General features: G+C 49.7%; 2 protein-coding genes across 10 annotated transcripts in view; one reads left to right on the top strand and one right to left on the bottom strand.

Annotated features, from left to right (window-relative positions):
• The first annotated feature begins 405 nt into the window (after positions 1 to 405).
• Ef-1a-f1 (translation elongation factor eEF-1 alpha chain) lies at positions 406 to 5,746 on the top strand. 3 transcript variants are annotated; one of them, XM_078184450.1, is made up of 4 exons: positions 406 to 562; positions 2,666 to 3,508; positions 4,033 to 4,526; positions 4,622 to 5,745. In XM_078184450.1, exons 2-4 carry the CDS (start codon positions 2,686 to 2,688, stop codon positions 4,688 to 4,690), a joined length of 1,386 nt encoding a protein of 461 aa, XP_078040576.1. In that variant the 5' UTR covers positions 406 to 562; positions 2,666 to 2,685; the 3' UTR covers positions 4,691 to 5,745. The 3 variants fall into 3 exon arrangements, with proteins under 3 accessions (XP_078040576.1, XP_078040566.1, XP_078040587.1); XM_078184440.1 differs by lacking the exon at positions 406 to 562 and adding an exon at positions 602 to 1,084; XM_078184461.1 differs by lacking the exon at positions 406 to 562 and adding an exon at positions 1,149 to 1,249 and having other exon boundaries at positions 4,622 to 5,746.
• A 156-nt stretch (positions 5,747 to 5,902) lies between these two features.
• Cwo (transcription factor cwo) overlaps positions 5,903 to 20,165 on the bottom strand; it is a 28,108-nt gene continuing 13,845 nt past the window's right edge. For 5 of the 7 annotated variants that reach the window (XM_078184469.1, XM_078184470.1, XM_078184472.1 and 2 more), the window contains exons 3-6: positions 16,937 to 17,021; positions 9,003 to 9,186; positions 8,526 to 8,762; positions 5,903 to 7,997 (exon numbers count right to left, since the gene is read on the bottom strand). In XM_078184469.1, the coding sequence (XP_078040595.1) occupies positions 7,426 to 7,997; positions 8,526 to 8,762; positions 9,003 to 9,186; positions 16,937 to 17,021 (1,078 nt within the window). In that variant the 3' untranslated portion in view covers positions 5,903 to 7,425. Of the gene's footprint in view, positions 7,998 to 8,525; positions 8,763 to 9,002; positions 9,187 to 9,697; positions 10,436 to 16,936; positions 17,022 to 20,165 lie in introns of those variants that run through there. The other 2 variants (XM_078184491.1, XM_078184501.1) reach the window with 2 other exon arrangements.

Below are 20,165 nucleotides of genomic sequence, written 5' to 3'. Positions count from 1 at the left end.
CGTATGTACATATGCACGTAGACACCGATCACATGTACTCGCTACGTTTTCGCATATTTTCAATGTTGCGTAGGTGGCTTAAAAAATGGAAGACCATGCGAATTTCGCGGGAGCGTGGCTTGTACATGTTGCTCGTTCGACGAAGCCTAGATGATTTTGTTCCAGGCTGAAGAAAATGATTGAAAAGCCGTGCCTCCGAGCGCATATGTATGTAGGTTCCAAGCCGCGCGATGCACCCCGGCGTGGACCGCGGGAAATAGGCAGAGAGCGACGTCGACGACGGATCGAGTGGTCCAATCGCGGCGGCGTATCATCGTCCACCACGAGAATGGCACATGCGCTTTTGTTCCGGCGACGCGAGGCAACCGCCAGCAGATGACACTGCGACTTCACCCCTGCTCGCGCCTCTCGCTCTCTCCTCTCTCTCGACCTCCTCTCGCACCCTCTCTCCATCCCTCCGCGGTCCCATCGGCTGTGTCTCGTCCTAGTGGCCATCGAAACGGCCGCGAAAATACGTGCGATTACACGCGGATTTTCCAGCGCCACCGTCCCGTTGACTCCGGTAAGTAGAGCCGTTCGTGCCAGCGGTCTGAAACCAATCGCGAAAACAAAGAATCATCGCGATTCGAGCGCGTCGATAGCGGACGCGTTCGCGGGACACGGGAAACGAGCCCGAGCCGGTTGGCGACATATTGATTCGACCCGGTGCGCGAATTCGCCCCCTAGTGTGAACCTACGAAATATTCGATTGAAACGAGCAGCAGGGAAGACCGCGCGGATCGATCTCTCGCCGGCACACCGGAACCAACGAAATCGCAGCGGCCGAAATTTCGATCGAGGAGGAACACGCCGCTCGAAGCGGACAGCAGCGCAGGGTGGTGTGTATCGGTGCGGGCTCGGGCCGCGGATTCGAACCGAGAGTGCGCCGCCAGTTCATTGCCGCGGCCATTACGCGATCCGGAGGGCGTGCGATCGTTTGCGACGCAAATCGGATATCCGTAGGTCGCGTTCCTCGACTCCCTGCTAGCCACCTGCGTGCCACCGAAATCCGCGGCGACGACGACTTCTCGCGATCGATCCCCAGGTAAGTGACCAACGAACGAACGAACCCCCGGAGAGAACCCAGCGCCGGCTCGGCTCAGTCCTCGCCGGGTCTCTCTCGCCGTATAACCTCTGCCTGTTCGGCGATTGCGTTAGCCAGCCGAGAATTGCGCGACGGATGTGAAACTCGCCGATCGAGCTCGGCAAAGTAAGTAGACGTTGGTGCGCGCAATGGACGATCGATTCGCAGTCGAGATCGGTTCCTGTAATCGGCCTCCGCGAGTCCGATGCCGAAATCTCGAGCTTGAAATTGCTGGTCCGCGAAATGGCTGCTCCGGCCGCTGTGACTATTATTAGAAAAGGCCGGCGTGATGCGAATCGGTGCGCTCTATCTAACGTGAAATGCACTTTGCGCCGGCAGAGGTGCTCCGCGACGGTGTCCCGGCGCACGATTTTCGGTACACCGGAATAATATCGATCGCCGCCGGTATTGGGTCGCGAGGGCATACTCTATGGGAGGCTGAAGCCGAGGTGCAACTGTCTCTCTCTCACACACACACGCGCGCACACTTTCTCTCTCTCTCTCTCGCGCGCGCGCTCGATCTCCTCTGTTCTTTCTTTTTAGGGGATCGAGCGAGTAAACGCGCGCACACCCGCACCTCGCATTTTCGACGTGGCCCGCGTGTCGTCCGTTCCGCCGAATCAATACCTTTCAGGGTTCGCTGGCCAGTCTTCGTTGACACGTAAATATTAATTGTCCACGCCGATATAGAGGCACGGGCGTCGATATCGCGTGCAACGAACCCGGCCGTACGCCCGGGCACGGGCTATCGCGTCGGTGCGCGACGTCGCTTCGTTCAGTCTAATCCGCGAGAAATCGTCTTGTAATCGGATTCGAGGTAATAGTCGTGGCCGGCTACGCTAATCCAATATTTACCCTTCCGGAAAAATGTAGTCGGGGATCGATAACGGGACCCGTAAGTTCTCGAGCGGCTCGTCGGCGATATACGTCGCTCGGTTATGCGTGACCGACGAATCGGCGGACGATCCCATGGTTTTCGGACCTCCCTGAATCAAGCCCTTGCTTGCCGGAGCTGGATATGGTCGACCAACGCTCGACCATATAGAGACTCGCCAAATTTTCGCATTCGATAACAACTCTGATTAACCCTGGAAACATCGACCACATGCAGTCTTTGATTTCTCTTTCGAAACAATTCACCTTGTATTTATGAAATAAGAGATACTACATTTTTCCATCTTATTCGATATATTAAAAATGAATTAGGCTCGAAAACAAATCAAAGATAGCCGGCAAGAGTTGATTTTCAGCGAGCCAGTAGTTCGAGTCCGCGAGCGGTCAGCCATCGGGCGACTGCGACATGTCAACGCGAGCGTGTTATCATTCCGAAGCGCCAACGAAAGGGCCTGCTAAAACAGAAAGTTAAACGTTTGGAAGATTATCGAGAAAACATAAAGTTAAGGTATTATTTTTGTCCCGGCCTAATATCACGTCGGCGACGCCAGCACCCGCTGAAAATAATTCGCGACCTTTCGCAGCAACCGCCCCCGCGGTGGGATTAATATCGAAGGAAAGTTTCCACCTTTCTGCTTCCTCTTCCAGGTGACTAGAGTGCCCTCGACATGGGTAAGGAGAAGATTCACATAAACATCGTGGTGATCGGCCACGTAGACTCGGGCAAATCGACCACGACCGGTCACCTGATCTACAAATGCGGCGGCATCGACAAGCGTACCATCGAGAAGTTCGAGAAGGAGGCGCAGGAAATGGGCAAGGGTTCGTTCAAGTACGCCTGGGTGCTGGACAAGCTGAAGGCCGAGCGCGAGCGCGGCATCACGATCGACATCGCGCTATGGAAGTTCGAGACGGCAAAGTACTACGTGACCATCATCGACGCGCCGGGCCATCGCGACTTCATCAAGAACATGATCACCGGGACGAGTCAAGCGGACTGCGCCGTGCTGATCGTCGCGGCTGGCATCGGCGAGTTCGAAGCCGGCATCTCGAAGAACGGCCAGACCCGCGAGCACGCGTTGCTCGCGTTCACTTTGGGTGTGAAACAGCTGATCGTCGGCGTCAACAAGATGGACATGACCGAGCCGCCCTACTCGGAGAGCCGGTTCGAAGAAATCAAGAAGGAGGTGTCCTCGTACATTAAAAAGATCGGCTACAACACCGCGTCCGTCGCGTTCGTGCCGATTTCCGGATGGCACGGGGACAACATGCTCGAACCATCCGCGAAGACACCCTGGTACAAGGGGTGGAAGGTGGAACGCAAGGACGGGAACGCCGACGGAAAGACGCTGATAGAGGCCCTCGACGCCATATTGCCGCCGTCCAGACCCACCGACAAGGCGCTTCGTCTGCCGCTTCAGGATGTCTACAAGATCGGCGGTATCGGTACCGTACCCGTCGGTCGCGTCGAGACTGGCATTCTCAAGCCAGGTACGTTGCAGTCTCGAGCTGTTTCCTACAGATATTTCATTTTATTTAATAATATTGGGACACTTTTTCTTTAGAATTCCCCTACAATTGTCCGTTACTCGAAGCTCGCGTTAGATTCTTAGCAAGCTCGTCGGGGTGCTTCTCCAGTCTATTATTGCGCGTGTTGTCTCTCGGTCGCTCTTTCGCATGCTCCACTTCTAGATCGCTATGGCGAGGGTCGTTTTCGACTCCCTCCAACATACCATGGGGCAGCTGCTGCTGTTCGTAGGGCTTTATTTTGAAATCTTTGAATAATATTCAAATTGCTTTCCTTGGCACCGCTCCAGACTCGGAAAGAACTTAAAAGAACAATGTTTCGCGGTCCTGTTTCAAATAGTTGATGACAGACGGTTCAGGTAAAATGATATATTCGGCAAGAACTGGTAGCAAACATTTCTATGATTTGAACGGTATAAATATTCTAGTTTGGTATTCGAATGCATCGCAAGGCGTCTGAATGAACGTGTTAACGTTTCACCGCGCAGGCATGTTGGTGACCTTTGCACCGACCGCCCTCACCACCGAGGTAAAATCCGTGGAGATGCACCACGAGGCACTGACGGAGGCATTGCCCGGCGACAACGTCGGCTTCAACGTGAAGAACATCTCGGTGAAGGAGCTGAGACGCGGCTACGTGGCCGGGGACTCGAAGAACCAGCCTCCGCGAGGGGCGTCCGACTTCACCGCGCAGGTGATCGTCTTGAACCATCCGGGACAGATCAACAACGGGTACACGCCCGTCCTCGACTGCCACACCGCTCATATCGCCTGCAAATTCGCGGAGATCAAGGAGAAGTGCGACCGTCGTACCGGCAAGACCACCGAAGAGAATCCGAAGAGCATCAAGACCGGCGACGCGGCGATCGTGATGTTGCAGCCGACCAAGCCGATGTGCGTGGAAGCGTTCCAGGAGTTCCCGCCATTGGGTCGCTTCGCGGTCCGCGACATGCGTCAGACCGTCGCCGTAGGCGTCATCAAAGTACGTATCCCCATGCGCCATAGGTATCGCGTAGGCTGCTACTTGCTCGGATTAAAACACGATCGGTAATTACGGAAACGAATTTTTGTTCGCAGAGCGTCACCTTCAAAGATACTCAGGGCAAGGTCACAAAGGCCGCGGAGAAAGCCCAGAAGAAAAAGTAACCATCAAGCTTCCTCGGAAGCTCGCAGTCCGTTGGCTGGCTCCCGACGAGCGTCTCCGCTCGGGGATTCTCCTCTCGGATACAGTACACCGCGGCTGCTCCATTCAACTTATACTCAACTAGTTATACCAAAAGTGAAAAAATGTTGTGCTTACCCCCGTTACATTATCCGGTAGTGTTGAATCCGCGCATCTATCCGAATCTGCACATTCAGTTCACCCATGCCCCGCGCACACCCCACATATTCTAGGTGGAGTTCTTACGTTTTTACTCACTCTTACATTGACGAAGATATGTGTCCAATTACAGGTAATACTCAGTTCCCTTGGACTCTGTGTAGTTAGGTTTTTCAATTACATACATACACGCATTACAATACCACACCGAAAGACGACAGACGGGGGATGATAGTCGTGGCGACGAGACGAAATATCGAGGCAGCGGTGTCGGGCACATCCTCGATTCCACGATTCCATTCGCGATCAGATTTCATCGGAAAATTTCAAGGTGGCGTCGTGCTCGAATTCGAATTCGCATACGGGACTTTAGACGGAAACCTCGCCGACGATCGATCTCTTCTTTTACCAAAGCAACAGACACCGTTTACACCCAGCATGCTGCATCGCGCGACAACCACCGCGCGCGAGCGCGCGCGCGCACGCCATCACACTCTGCATGTGTACCGCTGCCTCGCATCCCCGACTTTTTTAATCGATTTATTTCGAGAAATTCGTTAAGGCTGATTTCTTTGAAGACTTGGTTGTTGCCTCGCTGCAATTAATTTTATTACTTCTATAAGATTGTATTTATCTCTAGTTAGGGATCATTAGACTACTGTACCCCTCCTGTCCCTGTCGCGACCCGGCCGTAGCTCCCCCATGACACGGCGAAAGGGGAACGAAAACACGCTCCCTCTCGTTCGCGGGCGGGTTTCGTCACGTGGTTCGCTCGTGTTAATCTCCATACCCCTAATAGACGCGTTCTACAATTGTTTGACCCTTAGCCAGTATTATGTTGATGTAATAAAAAAAATTTTAATTGCAATTCGTTGAATCCTTGTTTCTCGTCCTTGGATGTTGGGTCTTGCGACCATTTCGATCCAAGCGTCGCTTTACTTTCACTTGTTTTAGGAAAGATATACAAGGTTTCATCCATAATCTAGACGTGCAACGAATTGTTCATTTTTACTGTAATAACATGAGCATTTCTCCATACAAACACCGTTCGGTTGACCTATGGTTATTATCGAACAATTTTTATAAAATTTTCGTATTCAACGATACAACGATATTCGATGTAATATCCTAATTGTTGACTCAATTAATACCACTGCGAACAAATAATTAATTTACAATTCATGCGTGCAGTAAAATGGGTCGGGGGCAACGAAAACGCGTCAGGGGTTGGTGGAAGCTTGTACATTGAGAAAGATCGTAGGCGCTTATGGTAAATATAATTTATTCCGCATAAATTCTTCATTAACGATACAACTAGACATGGTATGTACAAATATATATTTAATGCAATGATCTTACAAGAAGTTAGTGTAATGCAGGTCTTGGTCAGTCTTTGATTGCTGAGGCCCGTATTGCCGGGGCGTCGAGCAGCTTCGATCCACGTTCGCGATCGAATACGCGACACACAATTATTCGCAGAAACTAAACACTTTTCTTCTTCTTCTTCTTCTTCTTCTTCTTCTTCTTCTTCTTCTTCTTCTTCTTCTTCGTACATACGGGACTAATCACATGAATTGGAATCGATTAAACCAGAAAACAGGGTGTAGGCACTTCTCTCGGTCGTCTCGCGTCTTGAGAAAATGAAATTCCGTCCATCAACCGAAAACATTGCGAAGACGCTATCCGTTTTTAACTTAAGAGAGAGAGAGAGAGAGAGAGAGAGAGAGGCAGAGAAAGAAAAAGAAAACGAATTTTTAATACTAATTGGCAAACGTCGATGAAACTTAAAGTTCCATGTTGAAGTTGCGACGCCGCGACGTGTTCGTCGGATCACAGAAATAATAGAAAAAGAAGAGATGAGAATGAGAGAGAGAGAGAGAGAGAGAGAACGGATCAAAAGAAAACGAAACTAGAATCAAAGCATGTAAGAACAAACGGATCAGAGGCAGAGGAGGATGAAACGAAAAGAGACGATTCGCGGATATTACAAAAAAGAAACAGAGGAACGGTTCTCGTCGGTACGACGGTACGATCTACGTAAAAGAAAGAAAAGACACACCGAAGCCAAAGTAACCGGGAGGGGCTACACGCCCTAATACTCTATCTCTACCTCCAATCTCTATATCGCTTCGTCTCTCGAACCTTGTAAATGCTAAGACAACCCACAGCCTCGGTAAATATACAAAAATATCCTCGACACCTCCATCCTTGGTGAAACGGGCACGATAATAAGCAGTGTTCGTCGAATCTTACAAACTAAAGAACCAGAAAGAAACTTAAACCAGGAGCTCCAGCGATGGCTCCTCTCTGCCGTGGAACGCCATCCGACCACCCAAAGTACTTGGATCTGCCAGTATCTGGTGATCGCCGAGACAACGATCGAACCTCGATCCTCGTCGAGTCGTGCAGCTTGATCGAGAGCGTTCGTATCGTTTTTGAAGCGGGTCCTACGTCCGCGGAACCATGGTGGGTGGACCCGACGTCCGTCGGCCGACCCATAACGTCAGCGAATCGCAGCGCGATAGAATAGAAAGAAAAAGTCGAAGCGCCTCTCGCTGTCTTATGTCTGATGATGCGTGGGGCTATGGTGGTTCGACCACGGCGACGGAGTCGACTGATTGAAGTTGACCGAGATCGTGACAGGATGCAGGACCGTGTCCGGACCAGTGTCCGCGATCAGATTGAAATGGGGCCTCAGCAGCGACGCTTCGACCGTCAGCGGCACGTAGAAGGCTCCGCCGTCGTGCAAAGCAAAGATCGGTACCCCGTGCCACGAAGATGGCTTCTCCGCGGTGGTCGCTGGCGGCGGGCTCGACTTTATCCTTTCCGCGGAGAACCTTTGCTTGATGGAGCTCTTGAACTTGTAATTGGAGGGCTTGCAGCTGGTGCTGGGCGGCGTGCTGTGCGAATGGGTACTGTGATTGCTGTCGTCGCTCACGATCACCGGCGGCGGTATGATCGTCGACTGCAACGGACGCTCCGGGTCCCCGAACGAGCTCACGCCGGAACTCGAGCCTTGGTCCGAGTGGGCGTTCGGCTGACATATCGTGGGAATGCTGGTGTGAGAGTAGCCTCCGTTCACGGTGCCGTTCGAGGTTGGCATCTCCGGATGAGGGAAGCCTAACCTGTCGCCTAAAATCAGATTTCAAGATTAAATTCAGTCCACTCCGAGACCCTTTCTGCTCGAACTTATCTGCTCGCGGAAACGAGTTCGCGTTGCAACAACATATCAAGTTTCAAGCAACATCACGGTCGCAACGAGTTCTTATTATCTCTGGGTAGAGTCGAGAAATTATTTTTGCAAGTTCGATAATTGAATCGGTCCTCTGTATCGCGTGATCGACGAACGTCGAATAGCCGATTCTTCCGTTAGCAATCGCGAGCACCCTGAGCATCGAGAAGGGCATCGAATCGATATCGCGTCGAGTAAATTGAATTCTATTGGTGAAAATGTCGACCTAATCTCTGCAAGACGCTCGATTACTCGTCTCGCGAGGGGAAAGTGTTATCTATGACACTCGATGCTCGAGTATGCGCGCGGCCTGTACGTGTTCGTTCAATCAGATTATTGTAATATTCCGTTTGCTAAATATTTTGCCCTTCAGACCTCTCCGTTCGAAACGGTGGGCGAATCGAGCATACAATGGCGTCGACACTCACTGGTAGCCAAGATCCTCTCGCAGTGTTGTTGCAGATGGTTGATCAGCTGCACGCAGAGCGAATCCCTAGCGAAGAAACCTTCCACCTCGACGAGGAAGTGCATGGTTTCGCTGAGACACTCTTGGAAACCCAGCCTATAGTGCTCGGCTGCGGTGGACGTCACCGTTGAGTGGGAGACGCTGTCCACGCTGTCCTCGGGGTGCGTGGGCGCTGACGTCACTGCAGGGTGCTTCGTTTCTGAAAACGTGGACAGCGATTAAAATTAGGAACGACGGAGAGCTGGACCGATTAGACGATCGATTTCGTCTCGTTCGATTTTGGCAACCCGATCGACGTTCGGGGGGAAGGAATTATTCGAGGAAAAGGAAACGGAAAGGTCACCGGAATAATTTACATACGAACAAGGACGTATGGACATCGTGCTCCAACGCATAAGCAATTTCACCGAACGATTCGGGATATCGTTGCGACCCGTACCTTGTCGAAGACTTTGAAGATGCTTCATATGACGAATCGCCATTTCGATGATCTCCGTCTTCTCTACGCGACCTCTGCCCTTCTTCAGATACTCGGCTGGGATGAGCCTGCTCAAATCTGCCAAGCAATTGTTCATGCGATCCCTTCTCCGTTTCTCGATGATCCTATGAGACATCGGATCTTGCTGCAACCAAAATTAAGAGAACTCGTTAGAAGACGATCACGCGTTCGTAAAATATGGGAAGGCGAGCTAACATTTTGACGACTGCTAGAGAACGTAACGGGATGTTTATCTTAAACCAGAGTTACAAGCACGCTCCAGTCTTATCGTTGTATCGTTATCGAGAGTGAAACAAACTTTAGGGAGATCCCCCGGCGGTTCTCACGATTGTGTGTCATTCCCGTGGCAGAGCAAATATCGAGCAACGAGGATTCCTCGCGGCGAAATAACTTGACGAGCATTTTACGTTGCTTCCCTGTGCTTTCGCGACATCCGAAAATGAAATGCGAACGCGATAAATGCATATAACGTCGGCGGCGCATCGTCGAAGAGAAAAGCGAACCGAAAGAAACCGAACGCGTTCGCGAATGCCAAAAAACGCGGAAACATAACCCGTAGCACGGGGCAACTTTCTCCAAATTTTCGCCCAACTTTGAGCGGCGCGCGAGCGAAGAGACACCAGCGAGAAATTCACCTCTTTATTCAAACATCGCCTTTTCCGCAGCGGTGACGAGTGCATCGCCGCATCAACGTGACTGTTCGTCGGATAATATTGCATATTCAGAATATTGTCCATGCTGTGCGTCACCATTATGTTAAGAATAATCGCCGGGCAAGGAATGATGCGCGGCACAAAATCGTTCTCCGGAAGGATGGCACAGAACTTGAAAAATCACTGGTCAACCCTCCTCTTGTTCACTTCCAACTCGATTCGCAACCGCGGACGAGATGCACTGAACGAACGAAACGCTGCTAATGTCACCACCGAATCGACGAATCGAGAAAACCAAACGTTCGCGATCGAACGACGAGTACTCGATCGAACAGCGGAGTCTCGGCGCGGATGATCGGGGGTTTTTCCAGCGCTTCTACGGTGCGACGGACACTCTGGATAGATGCGTGCTGCGACACGGCGCGACCGCGCAATGATGAACGCGATGAATTAACACCGGTCTCGGTTCGACCGTGCGTGCTCTGATACGGCACGACCACGACTGCGATCCACGGGCGGCGGCGCTTACGTTCCTTTAACGAGGAGGGAGATGTCGCTCGACGATGACGCCGCGGTGCTATCACGTGTTGTAAACGCGATGCATAACGCCCAACACGTGAGGAAACACGTTCCGCCAAGGAAGCTCGCTGGGGAATTATCTTTCGTAGCACTTTTCCCGCTCGCTGAATGAAACTCGGCTCGCTTCGATCGAGGCTTCTCTGCTCTCTGCTCTCTGCTTCGCTTCTCCGCTTCTCCGCTTCTATGCTCCCGCTCGCCCACCCCAAGCCAAGCCGCGGGTGAACTCCCCCGTTACGCGGCCGGCCAAGTGCTTTTGCACTTTCGGAACTACGCGTCCGAATTTCCGGTCTGCTACGAATAATGTTAACCCCCTCTCCCCGACGAGCCTGGGACAAACGATGGAATTGTTGCTCTCGCGCCAGTCGCGTCATGGTTAATGGTTGCACATATAAAAAAAACTGAGAACGCTATCGGGATTTTTCATCGCGTATTTTTCTATGCAAAGGAGCTCGCTGCGCTGCCTTGAACCAGATACTCGTGTGCGTGAGAGCGATCGCTGGACGCGTTTGTGCGCAAAAGTTAGGGAAACAGTCTGTATACTTGGAGAATTGGATGTTGGCGAGCCGTTTAGAGGAAAGACAGCGCGCCGTGCTGCCGTTGGGTTTGGTCAAAGAAGCGAAAGGCTGGTCCGCGTTCGGATATCGGGCTGGCAGCGAACATGGTAGCCGCGGGACAGCGCGCTGACATCGAAACAGCTCGCTGACCCCCGACATCGAAGCTTCTGTTTGCTCGGCATCCGATACGAGCAGTCGCCGACCAGCAATCCGGGAAAGGAGCTGAATCTCGGCAAAAATTGCGGGAAACTGCTTTAATGGGGTCGAGTTATCAGCGCGGAGGTCCGGATAGAACCGGACCGAGAAAATCTTCGCGGCTGACACAGCAGCTTGCGTGCCGACCGGAGTTTATCGGCAAACGGTTGACCACGGTGGCCCCACCAGTGTTTTTCAAACGATAACCGGGCATCACCGGATCCAGCAGCTTAACAACGGAGCCGTTCGTCTCGCGATCGAGTTTCTTCCCCTTGCAACTGCGGAACTCCGAGTACATAATTCAGCTTCGTTATTTTATTCGCGACACAAAGTTGCGAGAAACAGGGTCAAGGAATAAAAATGGAAGCACACGCGTCGATGATTTTTCGAAGATCGGCATTGTGAAACGTATTTTCCATTCGACTCTCGTACCCGGAAACGCGTCCCGCGCCGAGGAGTGTAGGCTGCGGAAAACGCGGAAGGCCTCCGGGTGAATCGCGAAGTGCGCAACGAGACGATAATACGAACCTTCTAAATTAAAATCTAATCAATGGACGGCGGGAAGGAGCGCGCGCGCCGCAACAACACGCGACGTAGTCTGGTTTTCCGACGCGACGCTTATCGCTCGTGTCTAGTTAACCTAATCGTTCGATTCCACGGACGATAAAGCGATCGCGTGGCGCGATACGGTTCTCGACGAGCGCAAACTCGATTTCCTGTTTGCGATCGACGTTGACGTCTCGCCGGAGCACATCGTTTTTCGCGAAAGTCGTCTAATTTTAGACGACTGACGGACGATCACGTTGAACGTGGAAGATACATTTACGAGGACAAACATGTGACTACGTTGATTACGGATGGCATTCTCTGAATAAACACGTGCTGTTTTCAGCAACCTTCACGCAATCAGCAATATTATTTCCGTCACGTTTGAATACCACGGCGACACCGGCTCCATGAACACAGGCCGACAGCCTGCGACAATTAATTGCAGCCCCGATTTACGCGAAACACTTCAAATTATACGTAATTCGATCGACGCGATCCTTCGCCGGCGATTCGATTATTAAATACAAGATTTCATTTTCGCATCTAGACCGTTATCTCTGTTCGAAATAATCTCATGATCAGCTGCACGTGATTTGTAACGCACCCTATATACACGCCACTTATATGTGGTACCGAATACGTACAACTGGCTCACGTGTCTCTGTTTATTGCTTCCTGTTTCTGCTCGTAACCGCTCGTGAAGCGCACGTGAACACGCAAATTCACAACATTCTTTTTCTAGCCATTGACTCTACGTGTAAAGACGTTGCGTGGAATCGGCTAATTGCGAGTTGGAAAGACCTATCTGTCGAAACTCGATTTTTTTTATAGTATCTCGAATAGTTTAAAATCCTAGCGTCAGTTTTCGCTGATAAAATTGCTTCGAGTTTTTGGGAACCTCGGAGGCTGATTTTCACCGGTTAACGCGTTAAAGCGTTGAAAGCGTTCGGAGGTCCGTCTCCTCTCGCTAGTGCACCATCCGTTCCCTGCGCAATTAAGATTCGGATTAACAACGGAGATTAATGCTCGAACAAAATGGCAACTCTTACACAGAGTCAATAAACACATCAGCGACCGTGTAGACGAGCGGTTTGCGCGTGGTGGAAAAAGCGATACCACTCGCGTACGTAAACCAGGAGAATCAGTCCCGATAGCTTGTATTAAAGTCCAAACTACCCAGTATTATTTACCAGAATCGGTATTACACTTGTTTATCTCGTGCCGGTCCATAATATGATTAACCTCCGATCGGTTATCGAGAAAGCTCCGTTATCGACTTCGCTAATGACACCGCGCGAAGTCCAAGGCGATATTCCATAACATCGTACTTGGGGTCTCATTCGTCGGAAAGCTCACAACAATCGTTACGTTTGCGTCAAGCCTTCGTGACGATACGTTGCCTCGTGAAACAGAAGTCCGGAGAAACTCGCTTAACCACAGGAAACCGTCGTTCTCTCTTTTCGTTTTCCGATAAGACGCGGATAAAGCTAGGGGTGGGTTCGGCGGATTCCACGCAAGAGAGACATTTTATACTTTAACAGCAGAGAATATAGATACGCGTGAAGGAAGCTTTCTAACGGTTAGAGTACTGGTGACTAACGGGGATGGTTGGGCCTAATATGAGAGTGAAACAGCGAATAGAAAGTCTCCTACCCAAAAGACTATTTGAAACAGCTGCATGGGAGCCCGTCGTGACTCAAGCGATTATCTTTTAACTAGGAAACGTACATCTCGACAATGTTGCGAATCGTTACGATTCTTCGATTTCTATAGCGGATAAAATTATCGCGGGACACGTAACTGTCTAGTCATCCCTGTTTTCTCATTATGCTTTGCGCGACGATGATAATAACGGGTGTTCACGGAATTAGCGATTTTATTGAACGGGACCGATATGGAGCTTAACCAATCGCTGACTAGATGGCATCACGTGCACGACGAATGAACGGGTTGTAACGTTTTAACACGTGCGAGCACGAGGGACGAACCGACGGAACAGATAAAGCGTATCTTCAACGTTGGTTGACTCACGCGACGATCTTGTTTGAACTTTTTTTTTCTTAGCTCGACGATTATACCTGTTCGATCGAAATTTCCGGGATACGTGCGTCCGACGTTAAAGTTCACGGTAACACGGCATTATTATTTTAAGTAACAACCCACGTGCCATTAATTTCGTTTCCTTTCCGTAGAATATAAATACGGTAGGTCTTCGGGAATACGCGATTGTTCGGGTTGCGTTACGCGATACGCGATAAATTACTGTAAATGGACGACCCGATTTTATTTAGGTAGCGCGGATATTGTACAATTGGCTGGTGCGAACTGTTGCGAAAGAGTCGAACCGATTAGTAACATAAGCCCGCGCTTATTTTCGTGAAGCGATATCTTACCCGCCACCGACTCAAAAATAATTCACTTTCCGTCCGTGTCCGAGACGTTGACGCTCCGGAGCATCCTTGACTCGTTTTCGCAGATCCGCCGCGAAAACAATCCTATACCATTGGAATCGTTCCGATTGCCAATTCAAGTTGTTGCCGAAGTTGCTCGAACGGAGACCAGGCGAAAATCAGTTAGGCCTTTATCTTCGATTGCACAACCGGCACCGTTTTAAACTCTTGCATAATCCCGATTAATCTTTCGACGATCGATTATAGAGACACCACCAGTCACGTGCGAATTCGCCGGCTCTTTCCATGTAAAAAACTGTTCTCCGAATAGTTTATACTTGGCGCGTAATTCGCGAATCTAGAAGCAGCTGTTTGAAAATCGAAGAATCGTTATCCATGTACTCGATATTGTATTCGCGTTTCATTATTTCGCAGGAACGTGATCCGGACACTTTCCCCGATGACTGTACAGTGTTCCGACGTTGTTATTCGTGCATGTCTGATCGAAATTGTTGCGTATCTTGAACAGCAGCCCACTTATATAAAAGTGGCACGACCATCGCGTCGTCGAGGGATGGTACACACTCCTTTCAATGCGATATCGTAGCTATGGATGCTCGTGTGCTAGATACGAGCATAGTAAATTCAATTCTTTGGAGAAACTTTTCAATCTAAAACCAGCTCAAACGTGACACACTTGGGACCACAAGTTCAGCTTTTCTTCGCCCTCGTGTAGCTAATATTGTGGTCCACTTCACGTTCACAGGGTTCCGCGAAAGTTATATTATCGGTTTTATTTATACAGAAATATAATTTGACTTTGTTTTCGCAAAATACGACGTCGCTATCGTCGCACATACGCAACGCTGTTCGCCGTGGTAATCGGCATACGCGCGATTAGCTCTAATGGCTCTTTCCTAATGAGATATCGGTTGACGCATTTCATTTTTATAGAAATTCCAGATTTTTCGTTCGATAAATTCTTCGAATACCAACAATCGTGGAATTGATAAGGAATGGAAAGCTAAGAAAGCGATCGCAGACATATATTAATCGAACAGTAACCACCTGTAAACTTGTATTAACAGCATGCGATACACGATATGCCGGGAATAGGGACATTATTTGGCGCAGGAAAGATCTCTGCTCCGGTACAAGCCGAAACAACTAACGAAAACGATAAGAACAATGGAAAGATGTTCGACCATCGACACGTGGGCATATTCGCATGCAGAAATAGCGAGCAATGAATAGAGTCGCATCGGTCAGCCGTATTTAGAAGTATGCGTGGTCGGACGTTTTAGAAATTTAAATTTCGTGAAGAAAAAACATTATAGATGGATTTTATTTTACATAATCGATTTATTTCCGCACGTGGAGAGGAATAACGACGCGGCGTGTCGCAACTGTAGGCATTTTATTTTTCCTCTTGACTAGTTGCAACGATTGTCCTATTTATTATTTTGTCCGTGTTCATATGCTACAGAGGTAGATACATTTTCGACGCGTCGGGTGAAAGATACAAAGCCGATCGTCTGGATCGAACGATCGAACGAATGGAAAGATATTGGCGTCGGTAACGGACTGCTCCTGTTCGCGGATCGGAGCATGCGACCATAAACGAGCTAGCATAAACGATGCACGTGCAGGCGATATCGAGGAGCAAGCTGTGGCGCGCTTCGTTTTATCTGTAGAAAAATGTGCCGGTGGAACGTGACCGCGCGCGAATTATCCGCGCGGAAAATGCCGGAAAATCGCGGCGTGGAACGAATATTTACACACGTGGTGCATGCGGGCTGTTCGTGAATCGACGCGTACCGTTCGGTCTGCAATTGCGTCGCGGATCACGTGCAACGGAGCACGTTCGACTCCTGGCGTCGTCGCCGTCGACGTCGGCTGTCGAACGGGAAGCGCGAAACGCCAGTTTTGGCGGAGGGAAGACTCGAAATATCCGGGCAACGTGGCACCGATATCGTGTCCCGTCGAACGATCATTCAAGGCAGCTTGCACAATTGCTTGCGTGCCCGTGGTACACTTGCGTCGTTGCATCCGGCGCGTTGCATTGTCTCGCGCCGCCAGTTGCGACTCGATTCAAGTCGGCGCGATGCACGCGTTGTTGTTCTGCCGCTGCATCGATAGCGTCTCAAGGAAATGAATTCTTTGCTCGTTCGTTTGCATACCGACGGGAAACGAGGCATTATGAAGCACGTTCGACGCTGAGACGATCGACTGCAGTTTTCTTCGAGTCTTTTTTTTCAGTCGAGACACTTTATTGTATTTCATCCATCGGTTTTAAAACGCTACACGAAAAAGCCGCCAAATCGCCTGAACCGAATCGCCCTGCGCCAACGTACGAGTGTCACCTTTGCAAACGATTCGAACGATTCGTAAGCGACATTAACAGGTGCGTTCCTGAAAGCGGATGCATCGGTTCGCGACACGCGCGCCTCGAAGCCGGCGGCGCAGCGCGGCCATAAATACGCCGGCCGTAACACGAGCCGTTTGAATGAAATGTCAAGAGAGGACGCGTGGGCCCCGGATAAAAACGAGTGTCGCAAAATCAGCTTGGGAAAAGTTGGCGAAAACGGCCCCCAAATAGATCGGAATTAATAGAAGATCCGCGACGACGTGGATCCGATTTCGTGGATCCGGGAGGCGCGCTGTCGCAATCCTCGATTTCGAGAAACGTGACCGTCATCGCCGCGACCACCGCACCGGATTGCGTCACCTCGACTGATACGAACGACAACACGGAAAACCTTTCTCTCCTCGTTGACCTAAATGGCCGATCGTCTATGCACGCGCTTCCCTCGTGTGTTACTACTACGTATTTTGGCGCGACGGTCTTCCTTCCGGGTGCTAACCTTTTACCGAGAACTATGACACACGCAATTAGAGAACGTTCGCGCGCCACGTCGAGCGATCGAAATGATTCGTACGGATCAAGGACTCACCCTAGAAACCTTCTTCTTGGTGTAAACCTCGTCATCCTCCGAGGCCGTGGCGAAATTCAGATTTCCTTCGCAGTAACCGGCGCAACTGTGAATTAAAAAATATTTCCAGTTAGAGGAGAACTTGCAGCGCGCCTTGGTACTTGCGAGATAATTATGTAGTTGGCGACCGAATCGATGGACATTAAGAAAAAGTAGGGAGACTGGCCCGGACGTTCGGACAACGTTCGGACAACGTTCGGACAACGTTCGGAGAGATAATTCCGGCGACGATAAAAGGAAACGAAAATGTTTTCTGAAGCGTCCGTTTCTGGTTGCGCAATGCTTCTCCGCGAATGTTTCCACACGGTTTGTAATTGTTGGCGGACAGAATCCGGAGTTAAACGACACCGTACGGTTTCAAAATAATGCTGAGAATTCGATGGCGTCGGTCACGTAAGGATCGTGAATTCTTGCCGCGATTGCACCGTGACGCACGCTGTTCCGACGAAAAGAAATTTCTCGCGATAGTTCCGTGAACAATGGCAGTAACGGGGCACAAAGGATGTCGCGTCGCGTTCAGGCAACTTTCGTCGCTTTCACATTCTCATGATTTTTCAACAAAGTCGGCCTTGTTAAACTCCGTTTTTGTAGTAGCCAAAAGACTGAATCGCTTGCAAAATAGTAGACAAATTTAATATTAAAAGAATACCAAAATTGTGCTGGGTGAAAAAAAGTGTAGGCGAAGCGAAGGAATAGAAAGAGATTTAATACGCCTCGTTGCAAACGAAAAATTATATATTATAAATGTAATAAATTGCCATCGGATACGGCTATTTTTGTCTGTATGTATTACGTGTCGCGTGTCGCGTGGCGGCGTCTCTCGGCCGATGTTACAGAACTTTAAATGTCACATGCAATAACCGCGATATAGAATTTCCGGCCGAGCCAATGGTGGATCGCTATCCAGTCGCGCAAGGGGTTACCAATGACGACCACGTGTCAATCGATTAGCGATCGACTGGTGGAATATCTCGAGGCGGAAACATCCAGCTCTCTCGCCCACGGTCGTCTCTCCGACTTTACGTAACGAATATCGTTGCGAGCGTTTCAGTCAATAACCCGGCGGAGCACCGCGTCCACTTCAGCCCCGTTATAGATTTTACTCCGTAAATAGAGTCGACGGAAAAAGGCACGAGCCACCGCGCATTATTGATAACTCCAGCAATGTCGTTCCTCATAAAAATTGCAGTCGATAACAGGCTCGACCGCCGAACGCTCCGCCATCGCGTAACGAACCTTTGCTGGCCGATCAAAGTTTGGACATCGATCAACGGCTTCGAGATCCGCGTACGCGCGAGACTATTTTGGCTTTACAACAGGCTTTCCGAAAATTCGACAAAATTCTTGCTTTGCCCCATTAAAAAATCCTTGCCAATGCTGCTCGCGCATCTGCGATCTTCCGCGCGTCAGCTTTCCCACGTTGTTACCGTTTTCGCTGTTCGAGGCATTCTGTCAACGACTCGGTTTATCGTAAGAACAAACCGCATTTATCTTTTGCAACGTATACGCGATAAGCTATTTTAAGATGCGAAATGCAAATTACATACGTAGCTTTGGCAATCATCGTTCTACAAAGCATCCGTCACGCTTTCGGGTCGTGACCGTTGTTCGTCACTCAAACTGTCTCGAAGCGAAGACGCGATTGTCGGTTAATCCTTGAGATAAATTTTCATCGTTTCATTCATTTGTTCGCGGGAAAAAACACTTTAGTAGAAGCGATGTTGTTTCGCGTGTAGAGGACTCTTGCTCTCGCCAATCTGTCGACGCGTCGAATTAAAAAATATAAAAAATAAGTGGTCGGAAAGCGTGTCGTTAAAAAGTTATAAATAGCAAACATAAATAACTAACTGGATCGCGACACGATGGTAACCGGAGAATCTACGTTTGCACGTTAGCAACATAATTAGTTATTCGAAACGTGAGAGCTCGGCCATATACATGCATATGCATGCACATATGACGTGACTGCGCGAAAAATTTCCCCGTCGCGACACGTGCCGAGTTTTTCTCAGACAAGTCAAACATTGCGTCGATCACGTAACACCTATGATGATCCAGGAACGTGGAATTCTAACGATCTGAAGAAAAACGCCTCGGAATTACATTTCTCGTTAACGGTTCCTGCGACAAATACTTTTCTAGCAATGGACGTCGCGTTCGAAAGCAACGTCCTTGTTAACGTTGCTCGTATTACGAGCTCGTATTCGCCCCAACTAATTATGAAACCTTTTTATAAACGTGACTCATCTTTTCGTTCCAAAGACAGAAGAGACGTCGATTACTTTTTCGATACGAGTAAAATCATTGATAAGGTTTCCATCGAAATCGTTAATCGATCACAGAGAAGCTCGAACGTGGTTAATTTGTAATTGTAATGTCTGATCGATTCGATTTCAGTTTGCACGATCGGGTACGGTGCAAAACGCATCGTTTACGGACGTCGTCGGTCGAAAGTATTCCATTAAAGGTTCAACGTCATGGGAGGCCATAAATAATTTATACGTTTGCTAATTAAAAACGCTCTTCGTCGAGTCGACACGGAAGCCTGCGAACCCTAACCGGTAGCGAATTTTTGTGCCGGCTTTCCTCGAACGGAAGATTCGTAGAAGAAGCAAAGGGAGGGAGGAGGATGATTCGCGATGATCCACGGAAACTGCGATCGACTTCGATCGGCATCGAGAAAACATTCCTCCGCGATGCTCGAACACCGTGACGCAAACCTTCTATTTATACGTTATCGTTCCCGCTTCGTGATATAATTACATTTTACGTTATATAATTGGACACCAACACGTTACATAATTCGTCCACGCTGCGACGACCAATCACAGCCGCGTTGTTGTTCCTACACGGTTTACCGGAATTGCAGCAGCAATGCGAGCAACGCAAAGGACGATACGCGTGCTATCGCGCGCGCGCGCGCTCGCAATTACCAGCGATTGTACAATAAACGACCAATAATAGATTGCGAGTCTTCCAGAGGTTCGGAATCCGACATCGAAGGATCGATCACGCATTCTGGATCAGGATCTCTCATCTTCGGATCACTCGATGCGAGTACGCTCGAAGAGAAAGAAGATAATCTGGGACTTCGCTGATTAGTAAATTGGTTGTTCGGACGATATTTTTCTCTGGTCGATGGACGGCGAGCGACGTGTAATAACATACACAGCCAAGCGAATTATCTGAA

The sequence above is a fragment of the Augochlora pura genome, chromosome 1, assembly GCF_028453695.1.
Source record: "Augochlora pura isolate Apur16 chromosome 1, APUR_v2.2.1, whole genome shotgun sequence".
Lineage (NCBI taxonomy): Eukaryota > Metazoa > Arthropoda > Insecta > Hymenoptera > Halictidae > Augochlora > Augochlora pura.
Note: the sequence above shows the minus strand (reverse complement) of the source record. Positions and strands in the feature narration are given on the sequence as shown.

Coding starts and splice junctions, on each gene's coding strand:
- Ef-1a-f1 (XM_078184461.1), top strand. CDS start 2,686: ATGGGTAAGGAGAAGATTCACATAAACATCGTGGTGATCGGCCACGTA. Junction 3,509..4,032: donor GACTGGCATTCTCAAGCCAG/GTACGTTGCAGT, acceptor TTCACCGCGCAG/GCATGTTGGTGACCTTTGCA. Junction 4,527..4,621: donor TCGCCGTAGGCGTCATCAAA/GTACGTATCCCC, acceptor TTTTGTTCGCAG/AGCGTCACCTTCAAAGATAC.